Source organism: Oryza sativa, chromosome 1 (assembly GCF_034140825.1).
Source record: "Oryza sativa Japonica Group chromosome 1, ASM3414082v1".
In the NCBI taxonomy this organism is placed as follows: Eukaryota; Viridiplantae; Streptophyta; class Magnoliopsida; order Poales; family Poaceae; genus Oryza; species Oryza sativa.
In genome coordinates, this window is record NC_089035.1 from 3,525,409 (window position 1) to 3,545,848 (window position 20,440).

At 42.1% G+C, this 20,440-nt stretch overlaps 3 protein-coding genes, 1 long non-coding RNA gene and 1 other non-coding gene across 5 annotated transcripts; 2 read left to right on the forward strand and 3 right to left on the reverse strand.

Moving 5' to 3' along the window:
* Window positions 1–57: 57 nt before the first annotated feature.
* On the reverse strand, window positions 58–129 carry TRNAC-GCA (transfer RNA cysteine (anticodon GCA)). Its single transcript has one exon. It is a non-coding gene; the product is annotated as a tRNA-Cys (tRNA).
* On the reverse strand, window positions 95–2,612 carry LOC4325195 (uncharacterized). The gene is made up of 4 exons (XM_015770403.3): window positions 1,677–2,612; window positions 780–875; window positions 612–679; window positions 95–513 (listed from the first exon to the last, which is right to left on the reverse strand). Exons 1-4 carry the CDS (start codon window positions 2,382–2,384, stop codon window positions 375–377), a joined length of 1,011 nt encoding a protein of 336 aa, XP_015625889.1. The 5' UTR covers window positions 2,385–2,612; the 3' UTR covers window positions 95–374.
* Window positions 2,613–3,940: 1,328 nt separating this feature from the next.
* Window positions 3,941–5,466, reverse strand: LOC107278035 (myb-related protein Hv33). Its single transcript, XM_015790228.3, has 3 exons — window positions 5,168–5,466; window positions 4,886–5,015; window positions 3,941–4,675 (listed from the first exon to the last, which is right to left on the reverse strand). The coding sequence occupies exons 1-3, from the start codon at window positions 5,343–5,345 to the stop codon at window positions 4,147–4,149; spliced, it is 837 nt and encodes a 278-aa protein (XP_015645714.1). The 5' UTR covers window positions 5,346–5,466; the 3' UTR covers window positions 3,941–4,146.
* Window positions 5,467–12,036: 6,570 nt separating this feature from the next.
* On the forward strand, window positions 12,037–14,399 carry LOC136354973 (uncharacterized). Its single transcript, XR_010738919.1, has 2 exons — window positions 12,037–12,604; window positions 14,128–14,399. It is a non-coding gene; the product is annotated as an uncharacterized lncRNA (long non-coding RNA).
* A 1,635-nt stretch (window positions 14,400–16,034) lies between these two features.
* On the forward strand, window positions 16,035–17,287 carry LOC107278734 (transcription factor MYB61). Its single transcript, XM_015788478.3, has 2 exons — window positions 16,035–16,514; window positions 16,623–17,287. The coding sequence occupies exons 1-2, from the start codon at window positions 16,222–16,224 to the stop codon at window positions 17,116–17,118; spliced, it is 789 nt and encodes a 262-aa protein (XP_015643964.1). The 5' UTR covers window positions 16,035–16,221; the 3' UTR covers window positions 17,119–17,287.
* The last annotated feature ends 3,153 nt before the right edge of the window (window positions 17,288–20,440 follow it).

The window sequence follows — 20,440 nt, forward strand, 5'->3', positions numbered from 1 at the left end:
ATTTAATCTCATGGTGAAATTCAAAATTTTTGCTGGAAAAAAAGACAGCTTATATATAGGGCCCAACCGGGTTCGAACCGGTGACCTATTGATCTGCAGTCAATTGCTCTACCACTGAGCTATGGACCCATTTTGACATCGAAGATCTTTATAAATTCTTACATTGAGCGTACTCCAAAATAACTTCGCAAAGTAGCTGAACCAAAACAAAACATTTCGATGTCTCTCCTCTCTCGACCATGATAAATTCAAATGCAACCAATTACACAATTCGAAATTTAAGAAACACGAATCAAAGATCCTGAACCATTACACCCGAGTACCCGATGGCCGGAAAAGCAGATCGCATTGTATAATTGTATTAGCACACTTGATTATTTTGCACCATTGGCGACGGCAGGAGAAGGCAGCAAGAACTTGAGCAGGATATCGTTGAACATCTTGGGATCCTCCTGGTGCGCCAGGTGCCCCGTGTTCGGTATTATCTTCACCGTCGCCTTCTCCCCAAGCATCCTTCAAATTCAAATTCAAATTTAATTTCATTCGATTAATTGTTAAGGCAAATAGGAAACTGACGAAATGATCATATGGTAATTAAGATCAAGGCTTACTCTTTCACTTTGTGTGCTTTCTCCACAGGGAAAATCTGGTCGAACTCCCCCCAGATGATCAAAATTTCCTGCAAATTCAGATTACGATCATTACATCTGAATGTTCAGTCAATGCAGTGTGTTATCAGTTGGTGTTTTCTTCTTCTCTGAACTGAAAATTTTACGCACTTGAGGGAGAGGAGAATTAAGCTGCGAGTCTTGTTCCTCGGTGACGATCTCTTTGATCAGCCGGATCTTCTCCTCTCTTTTGTCCGCGAAATATTTCTGCACCACACGCAGTTTGCAAATTTGCAAATCAAAATTTAACGAAAAAGTTATCTCTCGTTTCTTAATTTCTATCTGCATCCAATCTTCTCGGTGATATCATACAGTTGAAACACAATTTCTGCAAATCCGATCGAATTGAAAGAGTCAGGGCATGAATGCAAGATGCTGACGTCACGCTCACGCCATGGAGACGAGTCCTAACCTTTTTCGTGTGTAAATGCAACTATTTATATTTGGCGGGAAAAGTGCGATATGCCGGTGGGTGATATGATTTGCCACCAAATTTGTCGGTAGAAAAGATTTTAATTGGACGATGTTTGTATGATTAGTCATCTACTACTAGTCTACTAGCTTTTGGGACAACTCGCCAACAAATCCAAAAATTCCTAGCTTAGCTAAGAGTCCACTACACTATCATGGCATCCACTGCAGAATACGTAATGAGAACGGTTTAATCATTCGGTGGACGTCTACCCATTCAACTAAATAATTATGAAAAAAATTAAAAAGAATGATAAGATAGATACACCACTCTCAAATTTAAATTCAACTTCTATAAATTATAATAGAAAATAATAAATTTGTTATTAAGTTGTAGTTATATACAGAAAACAAATATAAACCTTCATGCCTGTGAGATGATATATCTCATATTAATTTATCTCATTATCTTTTAAAATTTTTATAAATATATTTAGTCGACATGCAATGAACGGGTGAACATTCACCCGGGTTATTAAAAGAGTTTTCGTATACGTATACGGTGAGGTACGTATACGTATGTATGTACGTAGGTACCCGGAGGAGGTCGCGGACGAGGAAGTCGGGGATGTACTTGGGCGGGCGGTGGACGCAGAGCGCCATCAGCCGCCGGAACGCCTTCCCGTCCGCCGGCGCCATCAGCTCCGTCACCTCCGCCACGCCGCCCTTCGCCGCCAGCGCCGCGTCGTCCTCCGCCCCCTTCGCCAGGTCGGCGTCGCACAGCACCACCTTCCCCACCTCCACCTGGCCGTCGCCGGCCGACGTCGACAGCGCCCGCGCCAGGTGCCGCGCCACCAGCCCGCCGTAGCTGGTGCCCACGATGTGCAGTTCCCGGCGTTCGCCGCCGAGGCCTGGGAGGTGCGCGCCGCCGCTGGTGAGGAGCGCGGCGATGGCGGCTGCCTGGAACGCGTCGGAGCGCGGCGCGGCGCTGGTGGTGGAGGCGCCGAAGAAGAGGAGGGTCGGGACCACCAGGTCGAAGTGGCGGGAGAGCGGGCCCACCTGCGCGCCCCACTGCCACGTCGGGTCCGGCCCGAAGCCATGGACGAGCACCACCACCGGCCGCCGCCCCGCCGCCGCGGCGGCGGCGGCGGCGCCATTCTTGGAAGGGAGGATCAGGAGAGAGGAGTGCGCCCAGAAGTGGAGCGTCGTGCCGTCGTCGTCGACGACGGCGGAGCCTGGCCGGAGGCCGGCGGAGGCGAACATCCGCCGGAACATGGCGCTGATGAGAGACACGGCGAACCCCATGGCCGCCGCTCTCTCTCGAGAGCTCTGAGCTGTGTCTGTGACTGAACGATCAGTTTGGCTCCATGAATATCGAATCGTCGAAATGGATTTAAAATTGGATTTATAATCACCTGCTAGCTGTAAATGACTTAGTGGAGAATAATAAATTCAAATTCTACACAATATTTTTCTCCCCTTTTTTCTCAAAAGGAGTTTGAAAATTGCAGTATATTCTCTTTGCTGGCTTGCTGCAACCACTTCAAAGAAAAGGAGAGTTCATGCATTGCTACTACTACAAGTACGGTGCTCTGATAAGCTCTCACTACCTAACAGGCCCCACCTGTCAGAGAGCGAGACTGTCTAACAGTAGTAGTTAGAGTGGGTGCTTTAGCTAGCTAGTGCGATGATTAGATTAGCTAGCTAAAGCTTCTAGAAGGTTAGTGAGTTGGGCCGGTGAAAGCGGAAGCCCACCAGAAATCAGTTAGATTTGGATCTTCTGGTGTTAGGCCCGGCCCATTATGTAGGATGGCCCAATTGGAGTGGTGGGTTGGGCCCAAATGCTGTCGTCTCTAGGCCCGGACCAGGAAGCTCTGCAACAGCTTAATCGATCACCCAAAAAAATGATTCGAATCATTTTCCAGCATCTCCGTTGATCAACAGCATGTTGAATTAAAGATGCTTAAATATTTACAAAAGTTAAGGTACTAATATTAGCGGTAGTTGAAATGTGGAATTAATTAGCCACGTAGTCGCAGTCAAGTATAATTCTGCAGTAGGTGTGATACACTGATACAGTGATACAACATGCGTAAGCATGCTGATCCCAGCAGTACATATATAAATCCGGATTAACTAGCTGATGACAATTAGTAGACATATTAGTCACATTTCACGCATGCACGGATGTAAACAGTAGGGTTAATTAAGCACAGTTAATTAAGCCACTAAGCAGAATACATGGCATGTAGATACAACAAATTAGGTGGTGTAATTAGCATATATATGCACCTGGGGCATGCAGGTCTCTGCAGGTTAAGTTCAATTGTTAATGACCACATGGGCAGCTACTTTGATTTAACTAGTGTCATTCTCAGCTGCACCTGGGCGGCTAGCTAGATCAATCGATCAAATCGATCGATCTTACGTTGGACCAAATAAAGCTGTAAAGCAAAACGATGATTTGGAGATTAATTATTTAATTATATATTGGCTAAAAAGTTACTAAATTTTCTGTAGCATGTTGGTATAATTATCTTGTGCTGCATATGCATACATGCCCTTTCTGAAGAATCTATCAGCTACCCATCTATGCAGTGTTGTGTGATGCATGCACACCATGCATGCTTGTCGATTGCACTAGCTAGGGGGTTAAATTAGCAAATGATCTTAAGATTTGCTAATCCATGGATGTGTGCGAGTTAATTAGTGGCGGAAAAAGAATTGTTTCAATGTTTCAAAGGAGTAATTGTGTATGATGATGAAGACAACACTAATTAATCAAATCAAGGTGTAGAGGCTGAATTAGAACTCTGAATAATGAATTTGACCTCAATTCTACAGGAGAGGAGGATTCTGTATATCCCAAAAATCTAGCAATTTCATACATATTTGAACAAATATATAAGTACAGCAGAATTCAACCGAATTACAAAATCAACTTAATTTGAACATCATCACTTAGGATGGCTGGCTAGGTAGCTTCTGATTCAGGCTGGCTGGCTGCGAGCTGAGCTAGTAATCAACTAGCTAATCAGTAATCACACTCAAGATGATCATCAATTACTCATCGAGCTCTACTCGTCGAATAATCTGCACGGTACAGCTCGCAATCCCACGCATCAACGTCGAGCAATCCGGGGACATCGACGAGCAAGTCGAGGTCATCGAGCGCGAGGAGGTGGACCATGTCGCCGTCGCCGTCGACGTCGCCGCCGGAGAAGCAGTAGTCACGGGAGGAGTCCTCGCCGCCGCCGTTGCCGCCGCAGGCGCTCACCTCGCTGATATCCGATGAACCGGCGTTCGGCGGCGACTGTGTGGTGGCGGTGGCGCCGCCGCTGCCGCCTCCGTCGAGCAGTTGGCAGGAGAACATCGGGAGCCGCGCCGGGATAGGAGGAGGAGGAGGAGATGCCGCCTCCGGCGCCGCCGCCACGGTGGCCGCATTGGCCGTCGGTTCTTTCTCCATGACCGTGGCCGGCGCCGGCTCGCCTTTAGCTCCGGCGGCGGCGGACTGACGCTTCCTGATGCGGGAATTCCAGTAGTTCTTGATCTCGTTGTCCGTCCTGCCCGGCATCTTCGCCGCGATCACCGACCACCTGCAGCCCACACATATCATCCATGATCAAATCAACACTGATAACTAAATCGAAAGTTCAGCTAGAGAATCGGATTAACCATGAAAATGAACACGGATTTCGGTACTGAAACTGAAGAGAACTTTTACTTTTACGGTACACTATACTGCAAATATATACTAGCAGTATATACAATCTAACGGTGTAAAAGTCCTCCAACTGAATTGCTACCTGTTGCCGAGGAGTTTCTGCAGGGAGAGGATGGTCTCCGCCTCTCGATCGGAGATGGGCTCCTTCTTCAGGTCAGGCCTCAGGTAGTTCATCCACCTCAGCCTGCAGCTCTTGCCACTCCGCCTCAATCCTGCACAATGGAAGGAATGCAATGCCAACCTTGTCAGATCAAGAAACCAAATCACCTGTCTAGCAATCAGCTGCAGAGAAATCAATCAAATTACAAGCTAGACAGACTATCGAAGCATGATTAATTAAGTTAGGTGTCAAATGAATTCTTGCCTGCGAGCTGAGCGACTGAGCTCCAGGTGGAGACGCCGCGGTGGGTGATGTGGGTGTAGAGCCGCTCGTCCTCCTCCGGCGACCACAGCCCCTTCCTCTCCTTCTCCTCCGCCGCGCCGCCGGCGGCGGCGGCGGCGGCCGCCTCGCCGTTTCTACTACTCGTCGGCTTCCGCACCATTCTTGAGCTTAGCTAGCTAGTACTACTCCTGCTGATGTCTACTGTGTGATGGAGAATTCAGAGAGAAAGATTAGCAGCTGGAGCTTACTTAGTATGTGATGATTGGATCTGCTGAAGAATAGACTGCTTACTTAAGTGAGCCTATGCACACACACATATATATAGTAGATGCATATATGTGTATAAATAATATAATTAATTAATTGTATATACAAATATATGTGTAGCTATAGGCTACTGCACATTGCCCTACCTGTAGGAGAAGCTAGGGAAGGGGGGCAGGAGTATCTGTACTTGCATGCATGTATGAACAGACAAAACAAATCCTGTGTTGGCATTGTGTTAACCTGATAGTCTTATTATATTCTATGTGTTTGTACCCAAGTATGGTCAAGGTATCCCATGAATTTGTTGTACTCCTACATTAATACATATGGACCATGTGTGTGTAGTTCTAGGTATATGTATTGTGATGATATTCTGAACATATCCATCATGAACACCCTGTGCATGAGCAAGACTGCACGCAAGTACTAGTACTTGGCTTGTGTAAAGGCATTCTAGGTCTTTGAGCTAGCATGTGATAAATTGTTTGTATCTGATCGAGTATTTCTTTTATCATGTATATATAGATATGTACACATGCGATTAGCTGCTCTGAATTCTGAATATAGGACTTATACTGTGTGCATGTGTAGGCAGGACAAGATTGTGGTGGCTCCAATTAGCCTAATTTGGTACTAAACCTCTCATTAAGTACTTGTTCTTGCAAGATGATTGGTCAAGGTATCGCTGAATCCAACATCGCAACTGCTCATCTCTACTGTTACGGCGCCATTACTACCAAATTACAACTTGGTATACAGCATCTAGATGCATGCATGCTTGGCATTAATTGATTAGCTGCAGGGATGGCCCTCGAAAACATAATTAATTAAGGTGACACTGAAAATAGCTTAAGATCGAGAGGGCACATGGTTTTAGTTTCTGAAAAGGACGGGATATATTATTTTAGAAAAAAGATTAGACAAATTTCAATTATTTTAGTGTACTAATCCAATAGCATGGCAATTAAGAGATTTTAATATTTCTGCATGCCAATTTTTTTAATGGAACATGCAAGTCATCAGCATCGATTTATGCTTTATCTCTTTGTTTTTGTGTGCATAGTGCAGGAAATTATGCAGCCATGAGCCATCTATCTGGTGCAGGCTTGCAGGACATGATACACAGCTTGGTAGGAGATCACATCAAGGACGGCAAGGGTGTGGATGAGTGGATCCCCTGTAGTTGCCTTCAAATCCACCAGGTGGATTTACTTAATCCAAGCCGTCCCTTTAATTTGATGGATTAGATTAAACCAATCCCTTCTCCCATGGTTACTACTAGCCTATTTTCTTTCAAAAGAAATATAATGTAGAGTCTATAAAAAATATAAAAAAACATTATCTAGTATATAGTAGAGAACATGTTACCTTCAAACTTTCTGATAATAATTAGATAAGAACAAACAAAACAAAAACATTGCACCAGTAGAAGCTTCATGTTCTGTCAATTATTAGGATGAATGAGTTTGATACAGGTCTCAATACCGTTAATTTCATAACAACTCAATTAAAAGGTTTAAAGATAATTATTTTTTACACCATGATGCTCTTCTGAGACTATTGATCTGAATGGACGGATTACGAAAAAAATAGATTGAATTGTTTCTGTTATAAATGTGTAATTGGAAAGAGGTGATATGGCTACATCTAGCCCGTAGAAACAAAGTAAGGGGTCAGATTGGACCAAATTCACCGGTTGGAGTTGGAAGCCAATTAACTCCACGGGGATCTGCACCCGTAAAGTCATGTACTATATAGCTTACAGAGTTGGTAGTTTTTATCTAGTAAGTTCAATGCAAACAACAATGAATGATTAGAAGAAGTACAACTCCATCCCATATAATTAAGTAAACTAAATGGTCTATCTAACTACAGTGCGTTATTGAATTTGTGCAACTAACCACCCCGAAAGGACTCTTGACTATACATAGGTACCCTCCTAGTCAAAAAATATGAGAAATTATCCAATGGATGATCATATAGATACAGACCCTATAGTACCAAAAGACCACACTAGCTGGCCATCTGTTTGTCAGCTACTACCCCTGATCAAAATGCTGTCAATTTTAAGGTCACAAATGGGCTGGACAGTTGGATATATTAGCTAGGACCCAACTATTCCCATCTACTGTAAGTTGGTGATCCCTGTAGGAAGAGACAGAAAGCATACACCCTGAGAGCCAAAATTCTTTGGCACATTCAGAAGATGAGGTTCATGCATAGGCCGGCCATCATGTCTAATTAAGCTAGGTCAATAACCTACTTCATCAGCACTACTAGAATTTCCACCATGCAAGTCTTGTTTGTGGTACAGGTCGCTCTATATATGTACTATATGCTTAGGAGTTAGAATTGAATCTCAATTATTAGTCTGTAAGTCTACAACATACATAAATTAACTGGTAATTAAGCTGCGGCCTATACCCAATTAGTCTTTAGGTTTAGCTAGCTCTATGTACTATACATATATACTATGAATTTCATTGTACCAGGAACACTTCCACTTTCATTGTACCAGGAATATCGTAGCTCTCTATTTTTTTTAAGGTTATAGCTCTATTATTTGTAAGTCTTATTACATGTTTTCCGTCTATATGATGCTTACAACCAACCAACACTGACTAGCTACTGTCTACGTACTTGTCTAATGTTGTAGGCGTATAGTGCATCAGCACATGCCGCAAGTTTATATATATTATTACACAAAAATCCTGAATATAGGGCAGGGTTTTTAAACCATAAGGATCATGTACCTCCTTATACCCATGCATCCCCCCTAATCAAATGCTATGCAAATTAAATAGTTACAAAAATTTATGAAAAATGGCATTTATATATGCATATACGTATAGCTTAACACAAAATTTCAAGGTTAAAGTCGGCAACAAATTAAACAAATTGTGATGTGTGTTGGAACTTTGGTCATAATTCGGCATATTTTAATCCAAAATAACAAGATAATAAACATGATATTTACAATGAGATTTGATCCAGTGATAGTGGTGAATGTAATCAACATGAGCATGCTTAATGTAGAATAAGCATCAACAATCACATAATAACACAATATTGACATTGCGATGAACATTAACAGTAAAACTTCTAATTGAAATAATGTAAGAAGGTTATACCCCAAGAATGGTCCTCCGCTGGAGTTTGAGGTAGTATTGCCTCCGTTGGTGTTGACGGGAGCCTCCTTCTTCTTGTATCCAGTGTTGCCGTTGTCTCCAGTGTTCGACATATTGGTGAAGGTGAAGTAGATGTTGACGAACAGTGAGTAGTCGCGCGTTGCGCTCCCCAAAAACCTGATCGCCCGCCCGTCCGTGCAAACGTCGCAGCAGCGCGTGGTTTCGGAGGCCTACTCTCCCAACGCGTGTGCACACACTCGTCGGGATGGGATTACCGTAGCAGCAACAGCGTTGGGAAATGGATGAAAGTGTGTCTCACTATTCTTGCGGGAGATCAAATCCATTCTCATTTTATAAGAGGAATGGAAGATGAAGAGTAAGACTCATGGAATAGGAAAAGGAATAGAGCAACTAATTGTCATCAACTAGCCATGAACCATCCTCCACTACACAACCATCAACCATCCATCAATTAGGACTAATTGATATAAGTTACCAATTCCCTAATCAAATGGATTAATTCTCAAAACTCTTCATCCCATTGATATCCCATAAAAGAATGAATACACATGAATTCCTAGCATAATGAGCCTTGGAATTTATTTGATTTAATTGATTTAAATGGATCAATTACCCAATTAAATCTATCAATGTGTGCATATGATGAAGAACAAAAACAACCATATATATCACTTTTTTTTTTCTGATATGTAGATTCCAATTCATGGCTTTAAGGGGTCCTAATGTGGGGAGGGTTGCAGGATTCATGATCTGCAATTCTTGCTGCCCTCAATAGAAGCTTGTTTTCATAGTTTTGTCTGTGGTCAGCTGATGGCGCCGCGCCTTTTGGGGGCTTGTTGGGAGTGTAGTTGGGCTCCGCCATCACCCTCCCTCAATATAGGATCGAGCAGTGTTTATTTTTATTTTTAGTGTTTTTTTCCTTAGCAATTTTTCCGTTTCCTTTTTCCTTGTCCCCAGACAATGGCTTTTTGGCTGGTTGCGGTGTGTAAATGAAAAAGTGTCTTCTTCTAGATACTGACGTGCAATCCTTTTACTTGTTCGCGAAAAAAATTTTGTTCTCACTACAAGGATCGCGATTTTACATAAGAGATACAAATCGCCAAGGAAAGCATCAAAACCACCAGTAAATTTGAATTTGTCGGCCAATCTTTAGGGAACATTAAACCTGCCAAGTCTAGAGATCAAGTGAAATTCCGTTTCGTTCGCGGTTAACAATGAGGGAAACTTTTCTTGGCAGCTAGCCTGACAAGAAAACTATGTCCATGTCAAACTTTTCTCTCCAGTGCTATAAGAAATCAATACTTGTCAGTCGACACCTTGGGAGCTCGACAATGCCAAGGTAATATCCATTGCACCCTCAAGCAATTCTATTTTCATTGTCGGTTTGGACCGCGAAGGTAATTGTTTTGCTTGTCGGTCCGCATTGTCGAACTTAACCCCCCCCTTTTGGTTTAGGCCACCAAAGTAATAATTACTCTTTCCTATCAATTTAAAGTAATACAAGTAGATGATTTTAAATTGATAGGAAAGAGTAATTATATAGTAAGCATTCGTTTGCACCCTTGTCTTATATGGTTGAGGGTTTTTCGACTCCACTGAGAGCGGTCTTAGTGTTATGTTTGTATGAAAAACCCGAAACCAATCTTCAATTCAACACCGAGCTTCTTGAAGAGACATTGTTCTAGAGAGTGTTGCGTTGTCCTCCCTATTTTTTTCCTTACTATATATAGTAGAGCAAGTTGTAGCATTGGCCACATAACATATTCTTAATTAGTGTCTATTTTTTAAAACATTTTTTTTCTTTTATTTTTTTGTTGTATATGCATTCTTAGTTGGTGTGCAACCCCAAATGTTTTTATTGATTAATGGAAAATTCCATTATCCAAAAAGGGTTGGGTATGAAATAACTCTATCCATCTGTCCTTAAATAGAGCCACTAATTGCATTCCAGATGAGCAGAAGTCCTATATATTCAAGGACAAAAATTTCCCTCATTAATTTAAAACTCTTCTCCAAAAAACACCCGTTTAAAAACTAACCACTCTGCTTAATTTCTTCAATAATGTACACCCTCCTGTTTAGCTAACCAGTTCTCTGCAGCAATATTCATGGAGAGAGAGAGAGAGAGAGGCATATAGGACAAATTTGTGGCGGCCAAATATTTTTATATGCACTAAACTAACATATGAAGGCTGTACAATTACCTTGTCTAAGTATGCGTGCATGAGAAGATATACTACTAAAATGACAAGATCACGAGGCTGGCCATAGCTACCCCAATCAGAATTAGAACGATTAATTAATATTAGTAATCAATTAACCAACTTGCACGACCACATTAATTAATCATGTAATTAATTTAACTCCCCTTACGCATGCATGCATCAGCTGCTGCCTGTAGTGTGCTGGATCTGGTGTGTGCATGATTAACCAATTCGAGACTATATTAATTACTATTGATTTTTATTATATATATATATACATCTATTATTAATGATATACCCAACATGGCCAAAAAGTTAATTAATTATTAAGCTAAGACAGCGAATGGCTGACGTGCGTGGCATTTGTCTCATGCTGCTGCATGCCACTGTTGCGCGTAGTACAGACATCACAAAAGTTTAGTTTTGGTGAGTTGTTTGTTTAAATTAATCGGCTAATCTGTGTTCATCACTGCCATGACCCCATCTTGATAATTGACGACTAATTCTGGATGAATTGTCCTAATTAAAGATTAATTCATTGCACATAGCAAGAGAGATGCGCCAAAAGATTCCTGCATGCGGCGTGCAATGATATTGATCGATCTGTATTTTTATATGTCCCATCAAGAACACTTTTTAGGGGGGACGTCCGATGATTATTGGGGCTAGCTAATTAAGGGCACAAATTGGTGATTTTGGAGTAAGATAATTAATTGGAATCTAATGATCCATGTGGTAGAGTAGAAGGCAAACCTGGATTAACTTGATCTGATTAGCCATTGGATATATATAGCTGGTTTCAGGACATTGTTTTGTTGATCATCGAGGAAAAGAATCATTTAAGCTGATCCACCTCACTAGCCCTTGCATGATTAGTAGTACTGATATTTGAGAGTGCTAATCAGTTCTAATAACTGACTATTACGGCTTAAGTACTTCTTCGTCAGTTCGTCACCTTAAGTTTCACAGGAAAAAGAAACTCATGTAGAAATATTTTTCTAGTTTGCCTTTAAAAAGAATGCCATTTCTACAGTCAATTTCCATTTATATTTAAGGGATCCATAGTCCAGAGGACACTTCAAAACATTTTAAAAGAGGACTGTATGTTAATGGAAAATCTCACCTCATGTCTTTTAAATTTTAGACCATTGGATATACTTTAAGATTCGTGCGGATCCCATAACCCTAACTCCTCTCCTCCTCCTGTTTCCCTCGCCCTCGTCACCTCGTGCATTCCGCCGCCACGGCCCCGCTGTGACACCACCTGCCTCGCTGGCTAGCCGAAAGGAGTCCACGGTGCCAGCGAGGCCTCCCTGGCCAGCCCCCTCCCCTTCCCCTTTCCCCTCCCTCTTCCCTTCTTTCCTCAAGCCAATGGCGATGAGCTATCCCTGTGCCGCCGTCTTCCCCGTCTCCGGTAGCGAGGTGCCACCACCGGCCGCCTCCTTCTAAGAACCCTTCCACTTTGCCCCCCCTCCCTACACCGGTCCATCACTAGCTTCCGACCTCGTGGCTTTGGCGACACCGCCACCGCCACGCTGCCCACCGCTGGGCTGCCTCCTCCCACGGCCATCCCTCTAAGGCTGGCGAACTCCCTCTTCTTCTTCCTCCCCCTCCCACCCCCTCTCCAACCTAGGACCCTAACCCGTAGGGTCCTCTGTTAGAGTCTAGGGTGTCGCCAATGCCGGAGAAGAAGAGGAGGTCGCCGGAGTTGGAGGAGAAGGCCTGGAGCATGAATCACAAAGCTCATTCAGTGGTCCAAAATCTGTAAGATTTGAAGATGGATTTTCTATCGATAGAAGGTTAGTAATTCCGTTTTAAAAATTGTCTAAAATACTTTTAAGCTTTGGCATTTTAGGGATGGGCTTAAGACAATTTAAATTTTAGAGAGCACTCATTAGTTTGCCTTGTGTATATATATAGAAGCATGGGCTCGAAAAGTTTTAACCTCCCTAGCTAGAGGCACTATTTTGGTGATTAATTTTCCCATTAAGTAATGAGATAAATTTTAGATAATGGAAACTTTTATTGATCTCAGATAATCATTTCAAGATGATGCACTAAATCTAAGACCACATCCTATCTCTAAATAACCGGGATATACAAAAATATAACCATTTCAAAGAAAAACAGGAAAAAGAAAAATGACATGACAACAAATTCATGCCTCAGCAAGCTACAACCACATATTATCTTCATTTTCATGCTCCACCACATAGCAACATTTGGACCGCGAAAAAGTCATTCCAAAAGCAATGTCTCCAAAAAGGAAGTGACACATGCACATATGGTCGTTGCCATGACTAACTAGCAAAAGCCAGACCATAGGTTTTCATCCTTCAAATCAAAATTTTCGAACTCTAGACAATTCCTTTAATAAGAAACTAATTACCGCCATCGCCAGGTACACTAGCTAAGGTCAGAGAACCCCGGAGTTGAGGAACCAGTACTCAATGAGCACGACCTAGTCGAAGTCCCCCGGTGCTACCATAACCGGCCCCTAGTTCCGAGCCGATACCACCATACACATCCTATCTAGTCTTAGCCTAGCTAACTGCAAACGGCGGCGAACCTGCAACCTTCTTTAGAGATGCTACCCCATGATAAGTACAATCCCAAAATCCATATCTAGGGTACATCTGAAGAGAGGATGAGATGCATGTCAATGTAAGCAAATATGTGATTCAAAGCCAAGATAACTCTAGCTAGACTACATAGTATGGAAGCTCTTGACTACATGTTGGTATGAAGACATCGTCACAAAGAATTAATAGCCTCTCCGGCAAGGATCTGATCACCAAACTCTTGCCGACGGTCAGGAGCTAGCTAGTATATGGATCCAGTCCGGCACCCCCGGTGGCAGTAATGTCCCTGAAACAGCATATAACTATTACAAGACACATACAAACAAGTCATTGTATGAGGTTGAGATATGATTAACATATTGAAGGAAAGAATGATTCTCTCAATAGTTTTTAAGTTTGTGGATATACTACTATATAACAAGTGTACATAATTTTTCTCTCTTTCTTTTTTCACCAAGGTTTTGTCCTAGTACGTACTTCGGTATCGCAATTTAATGCCACTACAAAATGATTATACTCTCTGTAGACACACACAACAAACCTCAACAAAAACATATGCTGCAATGAATATAGACATTAATAAAACGTTCTTCATTTATATAGAGACAAACATAATGCACTATACTTAGAGAACAATGGTGGAATGTGGATTGATATAAACATGTACATATATATATATATATATGAAGTAACGGACAATATATATATGGAGCTGATTGAAATTAAGTTATTCACTACAGGTTGGTGTCCCGGCCGGAATACAAGTGGATGATAGCATCAGGAGTCAAGAGTGTCGGCTGCTGGTTCACATCAATCTACAGGCATATGTTTATGTACGCAATTTTAAAGATCTTACGTACGATATATATATATTGGCTGGGGTTAGGTAATAACGGCCCTACATTAGAAGAGCCCTAGGTTAACATATGGATGTATAATATATTCCAGCACATTATTTGTAGTACGTACTCTGAAAATTCAAGATCTCGGTGACGCCAATGTGTTTGCACAATGGACAAGATTTTCCTGTATTTCATACTTCAGAATGCATATATATGCATGCACATAGCCTGGCGGATTGCAAGACTGACTAGCTAGCTATATTTCTTAGTCTCCTTTAAATTTTGAATATATATATCCAGTTATCCTTCAACTCTTAAAACTGGCGAGATTTAATCTGAATTCCACATTAATTTGGTTGTGGTAGCAAAAAAGAACGAAGATAGGGGCGAAACTTCACCTATCAGATAGAGAAAATAAGTGTATGCTCCAGCGCTTCACTGAGCAACATCTATGACACCCACCACCACCTTGAATCCCAGTACTTGTACACCATGTGGATGCCTTGCATGGTCAAATATATTGGTGGAAGGACCTGTCCTATCCAATTTTGAGAGTTGATGAATGAGTTTTATTGAGTGTTGAAATGGATATACGGAAATTAAACTGCACCAGAATTGAGAGATGGAAAGTAGATTTCTTGTAATAAATTGTTATAGCTTTCTACTATCTCCATTCTCAAAAGGATGACGTCTAGATAGTGTTCCTTTTAGATTATCGATGGATGAAAACTCATGAATTCTGATTATAGAGATAAATTAAATATTATATATAAATTATAAAGGTCCAAATAATGCGGTAGACGAAAGCTTTTCATTTTGGAGAAAATACATTTTTTAAATTGTGGAGTAAATAATCCGCAGCAATAGATGAATAATCTAAAAACAATAAGTGGCTTTAAATAGGATGCATGCAGTTGAACCTCAAAATCTTGAATTATTAATAGATGCAAAACTACCATGATTTGAAATGTGAAAAAAAATCATATCAGTAGATTTACCATGAAAAACTCTTTCATAGAATATTATTAATCATTTTTATGAATATATGGTTTGAGAAATTAAATTAAAGATAAACACGCGCATTGGTCGCCGTGTCAATATATAACCAGGGGACATTTAATTATTTGCATTATGTGTCTATGACATGTGGGTTCAGTGACAAATCGTTTAGAACCACTCATAAGAGTGGCAAATAGTTAATTATTCCATATCCTAAACGTCATCCTGTTGAGAACATAGGTGGTAGCTAGCTAACAAGGAACAAGTAATGCGAAAAGTCATTCGCAAAAAAGGTAACCCCAATAATTAAACCAAGTATGATTGATGGTCCAGGATAAAAACTATTCGTTAGACTTGATAGTTTACCTGGCCATGCATCGAACGATCGAGATCAAGCAAATATAATACATATGCATGCATATATATACTACATGTAATTCAAACATATGGTCAATTGGATCACCGTCCCAGCAAACACATTGGCTTGCAAATCGAAAAAAAAAACGAAGATATTTAGACAAGAACTCACACCAATGAATCTGTTTCTCGCATTGCATGCATCCATGAATAAAGATGAGCTCGTCATCTCCGATGATTAGAATGGACGCAGCTAGAGACAGAGCTAGTGGTTGTTGAGGCCAAAAAAGCTTCTGCTGTGACAGCAGCAATCACACATTCACACTTACTAATCATGATTCATTGGGCACCTTTACAGCCAATAATGCCAGTTTTAAACCTCCCAATTACACCATTAACTATATGGCACAATCAGAGATCCTCTCGAGACAGCTATCAATCAATGGCGATCGAATTAAACTTAATTGTTGGCACTCCATATATCCAGCAGCAGCTGTAGCAGCAGCCAGCAGCATGTGATGTGAGCTACTACTGATACTGATACTGAGCTATTGCGATCGCATGCGAAGAAGATTCAGTAGAAGTTAATTGCAAGCTTAATCAGATTCAGTAGCATTTGAGCTGAGCTGAGCTGAGATGATCATGGGGAGAGCAGTGGAGCAGCAGCAGGGTGGATGCTGCTCGGAGAAGAAGAAGAAGCTGAGGAAAGGGCTATGGTCGCCGGAGGAGGACGAGCGGCTGGCGACGCACATCGCGCGGTTCGGCGTCAGCTGCTGGAGCTCGGTGCCCGACCTCGCCGGGCTGCAGCGCTGCGGCAAGAGCTGCCGCCTCCGGTGGATGAACTACCTCCGCCCCGACCTCAAGCGCGGCCGCTTCTCCCACCACGAGGAGGAGCTCATCTTGGCTCTCCATGACAAGCTCGGCAACAGGTAGCTAGATTATTGCTCGATTAATTGTTTGCTGGATTAATCATGAAACGATTGATTTGATCAATGGAGTTCGTGTTCATCGTCCGTGCGTGTTGCCGTGTTGTGCAGCTGGTCACAGATCGCGGCGAGGCTGCCGGGGAGGTCGGACAACGAGATCAAGAACTTCTGGAACGCGCGGCTGCGCAAGAAGCTCCGGCAGACGGAGTCGTCGTCGTCGGCGACGACGGCGGCGGGGGCGGCGGCGACCGGACACCGCCGCGGCGAGGCTGACCGGAGTCGACCGCCGCCGCCTGCATCGTTCAACACCTTCTCTCACGACGACCGGACGACTCCTGCTCCTGCCGCCCACATTGCCGCCGCCGCCGCCGTCGAAGCACCCGCAGCGATGACGACGACGGGCGGCGCCGTCGGCGGCGGTGTTCTCGTGGACAACAGTGGTGGTCACCGTGATGCGGTGGCGGAGGCGGCGCGGGGACACGTCGGCAGCGGCGACGACGATGGCTTCTTGGCCGTGCTGCTTGGGGAGTACTACCTCGACGCCGGCGGCCACGGCGACGGATTCAGCTTCTTGGGCGGCGGCGGCGGCGGCCACGTGTTCAGCTAATTTGTAATTAGTTTGCTTGCTTTAATTTGATCGTGTAATGATCCATTTCATTGGTTTGGGGCTGACAATAATTAGCACACAAGCTCTTGTTTAGTTGTGTTTGTCAAATCAAATGTGCAAAATTAATCTGAATAAAATTGTTGATGATCGATCGATCTCTACTTATTCATTTCTCGTCTCTCTCTTGAAAATCTAGGGAGCTCCCTATTTCAGGCTAAATCACTCCGAGAGAAATTCAAATTCCAAAGAGAAGTTTTGAATGTTAAGCTGTTTGGACACAATTAATTCAACCAAATTTGAAGAGATGATTGACAAAAAAAAAAAGCCCTCGGGAGTGTCGAGATGGCGACATCTCACAACATATCGCCCAAGAAACTGATCCTATATGTACCACTTTAAGAATTTAATAACACGATTTAGACGAACTAATTATGCAATAAAAGTGTATATCAGTATATGATATGCTACGTGCTAATTAAGTCATTAACAATTTGATTAACAAATTGGTATTGCTACTGAGAAAGGCAATAACTAAAATTTAATTTCCTGCGCAACCAGTTTGATGGAGATACCGGGGAAGATACTAATAATTCGAGTAATCCATGGAGTACAAAAGATAAACTAATTAAGCAAGCATGTCGAGTGGTTGGCTACTACTAATACTAATTTATATTCATGAATCTATTTACATTTTGTATATATACTCAAATACCAACCGGACACCTAATTTCTTGAATTAGTACTACTTGATACCCTTTTTAAAACTATCATCTAGAAGCTTCTTTTCTTAAACTAGAAAGTTCACGTGCTAAATTAGCCAACCCTCTATACACTTGTATTTGGGCCGACAGCACAGCTAGCTTTTATCTGTAGTTGGGCTCCACTTCTATTAGGGCCGAATGCTAGTCTGGGCCTTCTATCTCTAGCGCTCTTGGGCCGAATCTGACGGGAGAATGCTTCCGGCCCATTTCGAAGTTTGCACTGAGGTGGTGAGTTGGATATCAAGATTCGTGCAGGTGCAGCTGGTTGAGCTGGGTGGCGACAAATCGAATCCCAGTCAAATTGCACAGATCTTGGAGTGGATCTCCCTGCACTGCATTCGAAATTTCTAGCGGCTCAGGGTGCAGATCTCGAGGAAATTTAACGTCGGTAACAGTGCTGTCAAATGCATGGGATCACTCTACCTGCGACAAGCGACGACGACGACAGATAGAAAACGATTTACCTGACTACATAAATTTGTTCTTTTTTTTAAAGGATGGGGGAGTATTCTGCTAAACAAACTAATTAACCAAGGAAACCAAGGTGAAATCCATCTCATAATATTAATCATAAGGAATTTCGATGTACTTGTCACCTCCATCAACTTTAATTCAATTTTCTACCTATTTTAAACCCCAATTATCGACTCACTAGTTAGAACCAAATCTCATTTAATATCGGTATTCTAATCTTTTCTTACTATCCTTAATTTTACCCAAAAGAAAATAATAATTTATATTATGACACAGAGAGAGTATACCTTCATTCATAGTTTTATGATGTGTCTCATCTAGATCTACATTACTATATTTTAAAACGGAGTATCATATACTGCTGCAGTAACTACAAGCTACTATAACAACTTATTGAGAATTCTTTCAAGATGATAATATTGTTTATAGAAGTTCAGAATGAGACTTCTGTGGTCAACGTTTATAGTAAGCTTGGAATAATATTGCAAGATACAGATAGTCAGCTGACACTTGTGAGATCTAACTCTATTATAATTGGTGCACTAATACCCAAGACTTCTGATAACTACTAGTTAAACTGTGAAATGTGTCAGCTAGCTATAGGTTAGCAGATCGTCAATCAAAAGAAAGGTAATGATTGTGATAGTAAATCTGCCACCCTTTTCTAGTTCCATTGTAAATTTTACAAATTAGCCTTTGAATTTCTTATTCATATAAAAACAATCAATAATTAAATGGCAGCCACATATTTCCTATAGCAAAAAGATATATAACACGTTTCATGAGAAATAAACTTTTATTTATTTTAGATATTACTATAATTTTTTTTATCTGTAACAAAATACAGGCATTTAGCTAGTTTATAGAGAAGACAATAATACCTAGGTATAGTTTCCTAGTACTTTCTTGGTGCTGGGCTGCTGGCCTCCAGGCTTCCAGGAATCCAGTTCCTTCACTTGTATAAATACCCTCCCTTTGGCTACCTCCCTTGATCGCCAGGCCTACACATTTTCTTCATCTAATTAAGCCTACACAATCAAGTAGAGTACTAACAAGTAGCTCCTTGATCAATTTTCCATTTTTTTTTCAGTGGCAACAATGTGTGGCTCATTTGCTCCAAGGTCATCGTCTCTGCTGCTGCTGCTAATCACTCTGCTGCTTGTCGTTGTCTCACGCCCACAATATTCCTTGGATGCTAGCGCATTATCAGGTAAATGCACATATTGTTGTTTACAACATTGTTCTTGACATTCTGAAAATCTCTGAATATACATACATATGCTGATCTGTTCATGCATATATGTATACGTACATAGATCACCTCGCCGTCGGCGATGCGCCGCCGCCGCCGCCGCAGCACGGTGCTGGCCGGAGGCTACTCAGCACGCAGAACCAGGTGACGCCGCCACCGCCGGCGCCGGTGTCCTCGCCGCCGATAGGCCCTGCGCCTACCCTGCTGCCGCCGCCGCCGCCGGCAAAATAAACGGCGGCGACGTATTTGCAACCTCACGACGACCAGATGCCACATGCATGTGTACCAGAAACAGATTATGTCAAATTGAATTGATGCGTGTGTAATCAATGAATTTATCTTGCGAATTGCGATCGATCGAAAGACCATTTTCTCGATCAGCTAGCTTGATGGGATCATATTCATATCCTAGCTCAAAATTTCATGAATCATTTCGAATAAAATCCCCCCTCTTCTCATTTGCGAGGGGCTAGCTGGAATCATGGAGTGAAATGCAGTTGCGACGACTGACAGGCCGTCACTTTATGTTCCATGTACGATGAAGAGTTGAACGGCAGCATGCGTCAGCGTGTGAACAGTCTCTACTACGAAAACCATCTTTATGTACGAGGACCCTATAAACTACAGACGGATCATAATTAGTCGTGTCTGCAAAAATTGAATTACATTTTCGCATGCAGTTACAAAAGGGGAAAAAAATATGTCGTTTCGAAGATCGGTTGCTAGAACACGAAATTAACCATGATAATATTGTTATAACATGCCAGATAATGTCCCCGTTTCAAAGGTAGCGAAAATTCAACTAAGGGCATGTATAAAGGTAGAGTCTAATATG

Excerpts from the sequence above, each read along its gene's own strand:
- LOC4325195 (XM_015770403.3), bottom strand. The coding sequence starts at position 2,384 with ATGGGGTTCGCCGTGTCTCTCATCAGCGCCATGTTCCGGCGGATGTTC. Across the intron at positions 876-1,676 it reads TCGTCCGCGACCTCCTCCGG|AAATATTTCGCGGACAAAAG; the intron begins GTACCTACGTAC and ends CGTGTGGTGCAG. Across the intron at positions 680-779 it reads TTAATTCTCCTCTCCCTCAA|GAAATTTTGATCATCTGGGG; the intron begins GTGCGTAAAATT and ends CTGAATTTGCAG.
- LOC107278035 (XM_015790228.3), bottom strand. The coding sequence starts at position 5,345 with ATGGTGCGGAAGCCGACGAGTAGTAGAAACGGCGAGGCGGCCGCCGCC. Across the intron at positions 5,016-5,167 it reads CTCAGTCGCTCAGCTCGCAG|GATTGAGGCGGAGTGGCAAG; the intron begins GCAAGAATTCAT and ends TCCATTGTGCAG. Across the intron at positions 4,676-4,885 it reads CAGAAACTCCTCGGCAACAG|GTGGTCGGTGATCGCGGCGA; the intron begins GTAGCAATTCAG and ends TGTGGGCTGCAG.
- LOC107278734 (XM_015788478.3), top strand. The coding sequence starts at position 16,222 with ATGATCATGGGGAGAGCAGTGGAGCAGCAGCAGGGTGGATGCTGCTCG. Across the intron at positions 16,515-16,622 it reads CATGACAAGCTCGGCAACAG|CTGGTCACAGATCGCGGCGA; the intron begins GTAGCTAGATTA and ends CGTGTTGTGCAG.